This window comes from Nicotiana tomentosiformis, chromosome 5 (assembly GCF_000390325.3).
Source record: "Nicotiana tomentosiformis chromosome 5, ASM39032v3, whole genome shotgun sequence".
In the NCBI taxonomy this organism is placed as follows: Eukaryota; Viridiplantae; Streptophyta; class Magnoliopsida; order Solanales; family Solanaceae; genus Nicotiana; species Nicotiana tomentosiformis.
In genome coordinates, this window is record NC_090816.1 from 33,601,671 (window position 1) to 33,609,645 (window position 7,975).

General features: G+C 34.3%; 1 protein-coding gene across 1 annotated transcript; it reads right to left on the reverse strand.

Moving 5' to 3' along the window:
• Positions 1 to 742: 742 nt before the first annotated feature.
• On the reverse strand, positions 743 to 1,920 carry LOC104112685 (vascular-related unknown protein 1-like). The gene is made up of 3 exons (XM_009622680.4): positions 1,542 to 1,920; positions 1,187 to 1,252; positions 743 to 1,038 (listed from the first exon to the last, which is right to left on the reverse strand). The coding sequence occupies exons 1-3, from the start codon at positions 1,884 to 1,886 to the stop codon at positions 886 to 888; spliced, it is 564 nt and encodes a 187-aa protein (XP_009620975.1). The 5' UTR covers positions 1,887 to 1,920; the 3' UTR covers positions 743 to 885.
• Between the last annotated feature and the right edge of the window lie 6,055 nt (positions 1,921 to 7,975).

Here is a 7,975-nt window from a genome sequence, read left to right on the forward strand (position 1 = left end):
TCCTTCCTAGTATTGAATTGAATGTATTTTATTAGCATTAGTATGTATTTAATTTTGGTTTGAACTTTATTTGAGTTACTAATATTTATGGGCAATAAAATTTATTGGAGCATTTAAAAATTTTAAGCCCAAGCTTGAAATAATACTTTAAAAGATAAAATTATGAAAATATTTTTAAAATATTTATAAATTACACTACAATAAATATATTTTTGGTAAGTACAATAAATATATTTATGTATTAAATATATTTATAATTTCTATAAATGTAATGTCGGGTTTGTTTGGTTTCAATTTGATTTTTTTTTAGTTAAAACTAAAACAAATCAATTATGGTCGGAGTTTTTCCCAACACCGAATCAAATCAAATCAAATCAAACCGAACTATAATCGATTTTTTTTCCTCTGTTTGACTCGAATTATCGATTTGGTGTGATTATCAGTTTTATTTGTACATCCCTAATCAGTAGCTAACCAGCAAATTGAACCTATGTCATAAATTAACTGTTAAATCAAATCTTTCTCAACCAACTCAATCTTTTAGCAGAAAATATGGAAAAGGCAACTTTTATTTTGGGGGGGTAAATGGAACCTGATTTTCTTCTGTCATTAAAAGATTTCCCAAAATACAAACATTTCAAATGGCAGCTATAAACAATAGTAATACTTTACTGTTTCCCATAAAACGTGTCCAAGAGAAAGAGAAGCTCTATTTACAAATTTTGCTTCCTCTTTTCTCTAGTTTCCTTTTGTAACAATAATAATGGTAGGAACAATTTTTACATTTCACAATTCACATACCATGTTTTCACTCCCCTTCTTCCTTCTCCCCCTACACATAAAAAAAACAAATGAAAAGAAAAGTACAAAAAAAGAAGATTTACATCAGCCATGGTGGTTGACTATCATGGACCAAGGTACCAAGCAAAGTCCCTTCTTCTTTAGTTCTATATACCCATTGTTTTTTTCATCAAAAGATGTGCTGTTTATCTCAACTGTTTGCATTTCTTGGATTTGTCCAGAGCCACCTTCATTTCCCTACACAATAATCAAACACCCAAAAAGTAGCATTTTAGACATGGTTCAAGTCTTCTGGGAAAGCCCCACAAACCATAGTTTTATTTTTCCATAAAGATCAATATATAAGTGGTAAATGTTGGAATTTGAAAAGGAAAAGATTAATTACCTGGAAATATCCAATACTACTATTTTCAGTTCTGTAATTGGTGTCCATCTGCTTAAAACTGCTTACCTGTCATAATAAAGCAACATATCTCAATATGAAATGAAGGTTTAATAATTTAAGTAGCCGCTCATCCAACTCCTTTATCTAATCGCTTAAACAAAAGATAGCTGATGGATATATAATATATATAATATGTGTATAATCATAGATAATTAGCATATCGGTAGAAAAATAAATAGTAATTCGTCTAGCTATTTATGTAAAGATACCATATAAAATATTGTGGAGGAAAACAAAAACAAACAAAAAAAGAATATGAAACATAAAGAAAAATTAGGAGATGGTTGTAGGTGACCTTTGGACTATTGACAGGTGAGCTAGCAGTGTCTTCCAAATCAGGATCAGAAATTTTCTTGTTTCTTTTATTCTTCAAATTCAACCTCTTAAGAAAAGGTGAACCACCCATGGGAGGAGGAGAACATGCATTTGGAATTTGATTAGTATTATTTGTATTACAATTAATCTTCCATGCAGCATGAGAAGCAGCATCAGATAACAAAGAAGGACTGCCAAAACTATCAGAATTACATGAGCTATTATTTTCCCTTTGCTTCATTGAAAAATCCTCCAAATAAGTTGTCCATCCACTTTCTTCAGCTGCTGCTTCCATCTCAAAATTTGAATTCTTTGAACCTTCCATTTTTCTTGAAGTATGTGGTTTAAGGGATATATATTCATCCCATTTATATAGGGACTGTGTATAAATAAGGAAAATAGGAAAAACAAAATAGGTGGGACCCATGATGTGGAATCTTGGTGGTGGGGCCAGGTGGGGGAAGTTGAGGAAGTTAAAATCAACCGTTCTAATATGAGAGACGTGCAGAAAGTAAAAGAAATTTCAAGGGGGAGATGAGGTTATTGGTTGACCTTTGTTGTTTAAATGCAGAGGCACTTTATGGATTTTAAATTTTATGATAATAGACGTAATGAGTTAGTAATTGAGTTTTGGATTTAAGTTTTTTATATATTTAATAGATTTTTTAATATAAATAAAAATTTGATTAAACTATTTGACCGAACCTATAGCTAATATTCTAGCCCTGCACCTATTTAAACGATATTGTCTAATGCTAAAGCCATTTTTGGTCACCCATTGGTATAAAGTATAAACAGAAAGGTGTGTAGGCTCTTGTGACGTTTTATTTATCTACAATCATAAAATTAATTAACATATTTTGGGGGAGACATTAATTAATTAGATTACTTGAGAATAGGTTCATGAACTATTTCAAATTCTATGTGCACTAGTGTTCATACTATTATTCTTACGCAGTTTATACGTGGAAAGAATTGGCCAGCGATGTGTTTTTAATTCGTTTTAAGAAAATGAAGAGGGAGAACTTAGAGAAGAGGAATGTTTGTTGGTTTATTCTAGAATATTTTATAGATTCAATGACTTTAACCTACTAATAGATACCATTAATTAATACAAAACTAGAAAGAGGTTTGCTTAACTAAGAAAAGATCGTCATGGCGTTCATATAGCAAGGAATTTGTCTTGTTATGGCTTCAGAGTTCAGCCTTTGTTGAACTTGAACTGGCCGGCATTACCTATAAATAAGGCGAGCTAGAATATTTATTTAGGGAAAATTTTGAAAAATATATATTTTTAGTCGCCGTAAAAAATAATGGGTTCTTTACACAAATAGCCGGCGATATTCATTGTTTATTTTTTCTAACCATATACATAGGTTATACATTGATTATACATAATTATACATATATTATGCATATATTATATCTCAACCGACTATTTTTGGTTTAAGTGGTTAAATGGCTGTTTGGGTTAATTCTTCAAACAGGCGATAAACTTTATACAAAAAAAATAGGATTCTAGCATATTACACACGTCCACCTTACGCCAATACGGTGGAAAGGTCGAAACCCATAAAGTTATATCCTCTTTCTCTTCCCTTTTCTCTATGTAAAATTTAAAGAAGAAAACAAACAGAAAGATGACATTTACCCTAAACAAATACAAACGTGAATATGAAACTAGGCTACCGCTCCAAGCACGAGGGGACAAAATCAAATTATGTAGTACAATATCTATTTACTAGATTGATTAGAAGTTGAGTTTCAATCATAATTATTTGTTTATTTCATGCGGTAAAATAATGGAGTAGATATATAAAGACACAACTATTTTTGTAAGATAGATAAAGTCCTGTCATTTATTTTATTGAACAGTATAATTTACTAGAGAGACGATATAGACATAGTTTTTTTTTTTTAATAAAAAAGTCCCAGACATAAAATTTATATATCTTATTTGCAGCTTGATCTAATATAGAATGTTCCATATATTGTGCATTTTTCTTCTCTTAATTTTCTTTTTTCTCGTTTTTACTTTATAAAAGATATTGTAAACAAAAGAATTCTAGATAGAAGTTTCATAAAAGTAAACAAACATAAATTTGACTAAATCAAACAATGAGGATGAAGTCCAACCGAATGCTCCATCATAATTTATTTCTAAAGGAGTCTGCAACCCCAGATCAACTTTTATAGAAGCATAACGATTAAGAAAAACTTATTTTGGTGTTTATGTTAAACCAATTAAAGCAAGATATATGTTTTTATATAAATATTTATCAGTTAATCATAATTAAATAATGTGAACTGTTGTTTTAGTTATAACTTATAAGGTTAAAATTGTTTGATTTGATACAAATACGGAATGTATATTATATACAGAGGCGGAGCTATTAAACTTATGAGTTCGAAATTTTAAGTCTTTTAAGTTATTGAATTATAAATAATTAATAAATTTTTCAAGACAAATACGATGTTTGGGCCAAAGTTAATGCGTTTGATAAACCCGTAGTCAAAACACTAGCTCCGCTCCTAATTGTATGCTAGGCTCGTATTTTGATATGTCCAGAATAGTGTTCAATTTCCGAATAAGCCGATGGTTATTGTGCGCCCCAAAGTTTCCTTCCAAAATTTTACTGCACTAGCAAAAAACATGCTAATCAAAAGGTAAACACTTGTAATTGTGGGAAAGGCTACTCTAGCTCAATTCTAGTAGTTTAAGATTGAGAGCGATTTATGGCCAATTGGCCTAACATACTAGCATGGTCCAATCCAATTTGGCTTCAACTCACTTCTAAACATATGATTTTCCAAATTGCCCCGAGGCATTAAGTCATAAGCGAGAATCAGGTGTTTATTCTCCAAGCAATATATGAACAAATTTACAAGGTGAGGATGAGAAAAATGTCCCAAGTAATTTACTTCTGCCTATAAACATAGAAGCACAATAGATATGAGAATCCAGAATACCTTAAAAATTCTATTGCTTTTCGTCAGTTTTAGCAGATCTTCAAGTTTCCTTTTTTGTTTTTTTATATTTTTTGGGGGTGTTGAAAGAGTGCTTTGTGTTCTTACATCTAGGGTGTACAAACTGAACCGACAAGTCGTACCAAACTGAAAAGTCAAACCAAATCGATTAAAAAACCCGACTTGGTTTGGTTTGATTTGGTTTGATATTGAGTAAAAAAATCCGAATCAACCCGACATATAAATATATAATTTTTATATATACTTTTAAGATTTTATATATAATTTTCTTTTAAAAATGTCTAAAAATATTTGGGATTCTCTTGTGGGATATAAATTTTAATAGAATATGAAGTGTTCCATATTTAATGACCTTAAATAATGAGTTGTATGATCACTTTCTTATCAAGTGTTACTGAAATGCGGCTATCTCTTTGTTCTTACATATTTATATCATATGTTAAGATCTATTAAATTCTTATATCTTTTTCTAATGTGAAGTGATTATTAATATTTAGGTATCATATTTATTTTTATGTTTAATTACTAAATTCGGTTAACCAGAAAGTGTACATCAACGAAGAATTATTGTCAGACGACTAAAAAAATAACTATTATGGGTTAATTTTTGTCAATTTTTTATATTTTTACTAAATATATATTTACTTATCAAATATTTAACAAAGTAAGATTGAAATAATATTTAAGTAACGAAAAACCCGACAAAACCGAACCAATCCAACTCGATATAGTTGGTTTAGTTTGGTTTTGATAAAAACCGAACCAACCTGGTCCATATACACCCCTACTTACAACAAAATGGGTGGTGGGTGTGGGCGGCTAAGTGTTTACCCGTAAAACAGTACAGTTGAATTTATACGTAGTTTCTAGACAAGTGAACTAATTTAATCCTGAAATAATATAATAATTGAAGAAATACGCAGTACTTAGTCTTGGAATGTAGATGAAATAGCAAAGATAATGATTCCGTGAACACGATTTCTGAACACAACAATGATGGGATCTCTAACAGTTGATTAGACGCACGTCCGCATTTAATGCCTCAAACACGCGCCATCCCCTGATTCAACACATCTTTAGCCGGTTATCGAGGTAATCATGGCCATGAATTTAGCCGCCAAAATTTTACTTATATGCAACTTTCTTGTCCTTTGCGATTCACAATTGCTTGAGCTTCTAATTTGCATCCTTGTTTTCCATCCGTTTTCTAATTTTCTTCAAACACAAACTCTTTATCTTCTTCCTTTCCAATGGCTTCTTCCTCCAAACGTGGTGGTTCTACGAAGAATAAGAACAAAGCCGAGTTTCTGTTCCTCCAACAGTGGATTCTATTATCCCAAGAAGGCTTAGTACTTCGAAGGATTTTGAAGAAAAATTTCCTACTGCTAACCCTCGTACATGGGCTGTTAGTAGGTACCCTTCTTCCATTCGACCTTCCAGTATTTCTGTTGTGAAGGAGGACTGCCGCTGCAATGAGTTGAAAATCATCTCTCCTGATCTATCAAAGCGAGTGACCCTTCCCAAGGAAGGTTTTACATACTTTTTCACGTATCGCTTTACTTTAGGTGCGTTTTCTTTGAGCGGAGAGCTTGATTCCATGATTGCAGAGTTTTGCCTTTGCTACCAGGTATGTTTGGCTTAGGTAAGTCCTTCAGTGTGGAGTTGCCTACCTCCGACACTTGTGCCAAGAAACTGGGGAGGAGCTAACCTTAGCTCATGTGATGAATCTCTATTCCCCCAAAATCTTCTGTGGGGGAATGATAAATCTTTGCAAGCGTGACCACCATGCTTTGTTGTCTAGCATGGATGATGACAACGACTGTGGGTGGATGGAGTGGTTCATTGCAGTTGCCACCAACGACATCATTCCGCCAATGGCTTCATCCTTTCTGGTTGCTTGGAACCGCACTCGTAAGTTCTTTGTATAATATTCCTCTTACTAGATATTCTTCTATGTCTGTATCATCTCTTCACCCTTCGCATATTTCAGCAACTCGATGGCTCCCACTGGTGGTGGAAGGTTTGAACCGGTGGGTTCAGAAGATTTTGGACGTCACAACGCCCGAAACTCATTCGTGGAAAGAACTAGCCCTTAAATACGGGTGGAAGGCCAAAAATTATGGTAACTCTAATTTACCTTGCTTCCATTTTTATATATGAAGAACTTGGTTGAACCCTTCTGACTTTGTTCATTGAATTAGGTCTACCTGTGGGCTCTGTTGCTATCCCCGAGGAGGACGTTCTGGATGATCCTACTGATGCAGTGAGGCTTCTTCAGGAAGCACTTACTAGAATAGGTATCTCCGGACCTGTTTTGGGTGCAAATATTTCTTTATGGAGTCCCCGGCCAGAGGATAAACATACAAAGAGAAGACGCTCCTCCGAGGCCGGGGAAAAAAATAAAAAGGCAAAGGTTGATGCCCGTAAATAATATCCGGTGGAGATGATGAATGGTCCTCCTTCTAGGCCGCTCGTAGACACCGTGATGATTGATGATGATGAAGAAGAAATTGTTGATGAGGGAGCTTCTTTAAACAGAAGGCGACGATCCTCATAATCTCAATAGGATGCTCGACCTGCTGAGATAGTTACACCAACTGAAGACGATGTCTCGACACTTTGGGGAGAGTCTGATTTGGTAGAATATGCCAACTCCCATTTTCGGGCCCCAATTGCTGCAATCGGTGTTACGGGGCTGAGTAGCAGGTCCTTGCCATCTTTGGTTGGCGAGCATCAAACAACCAGCAGTGCATTTGATGCAACTACTTCTCACTGTTCAACTCCATCAACTTCATCTCCACATTCACCAATATCAGCAACTGCTACATCATTTTCATATTGGTCTACTCTTCTACCATTGGTTGCTATACTATCTCTATCGTCCGCACCTGACCATGAAGAAGGTGTTCCTCTTCTACAGTCCCTAGTTTATGGGAACTTGGGGCAAAATTATGCTGCTCCTTCTGAAGATCCACAAATGAGGAGGAACATTACTCTTTCGATCTCTACCGGGTGTAACCTGTTATCACGACCGGTGGAGCTTGCTAATTACCTGAAGCCTTTGGCTTTAGAAAAATATTGGGAAAAGATTCAGACACTCTCGGGCGAGTGTTTGTTGAACAATGCTATGCATAATGCCATGACAGTACATTCCTTCTTTCCTCTGTTATTTCTTCTACTTTTGAACAAATGTATTCTAAGTTTTTCCTCTTCTTCTTTTATAGACCAACTTTCTTGCCTCTGAGGTCTTTCAAAGGTTGATTCGTGAGAAGGAAGAACTTACTTCTGAACGGGATATACTTTTGGCGGAATGGGACCAGACTGTTCTTCGCCTCTCGGAACGGGAAACCAGAGCTATTGAAGCAGCCGTTTAGGAGGCTCGTTTGCAGCAAACCGAGTAAGAAGTGGTAACCCTCAGCCAAGATA

Coding starts and splice junctions, on each gene's coding strand:
- LOC104112685 (XM_009622680.4), bottom strand. CDS start 1,886: ATGGAAGGTTCAAAGAATTCAAATTTTGAGATGGAAGCAGCAGCTGAA. Junction 1,253..1,541: donor CACCTGTCAATAGTCCAAAG/GTCACCTACAAC, acceptor TTATTATGACAG/GTAAGCAGTTTTAAGCAGAT. Junction 1,039..1,186: donor GTAGTATTGGATATTTCCAG/GTAATTAATCTT, acceptor ATTATTGTGTAG/GGAAATGAAGGTGGCTCTGG.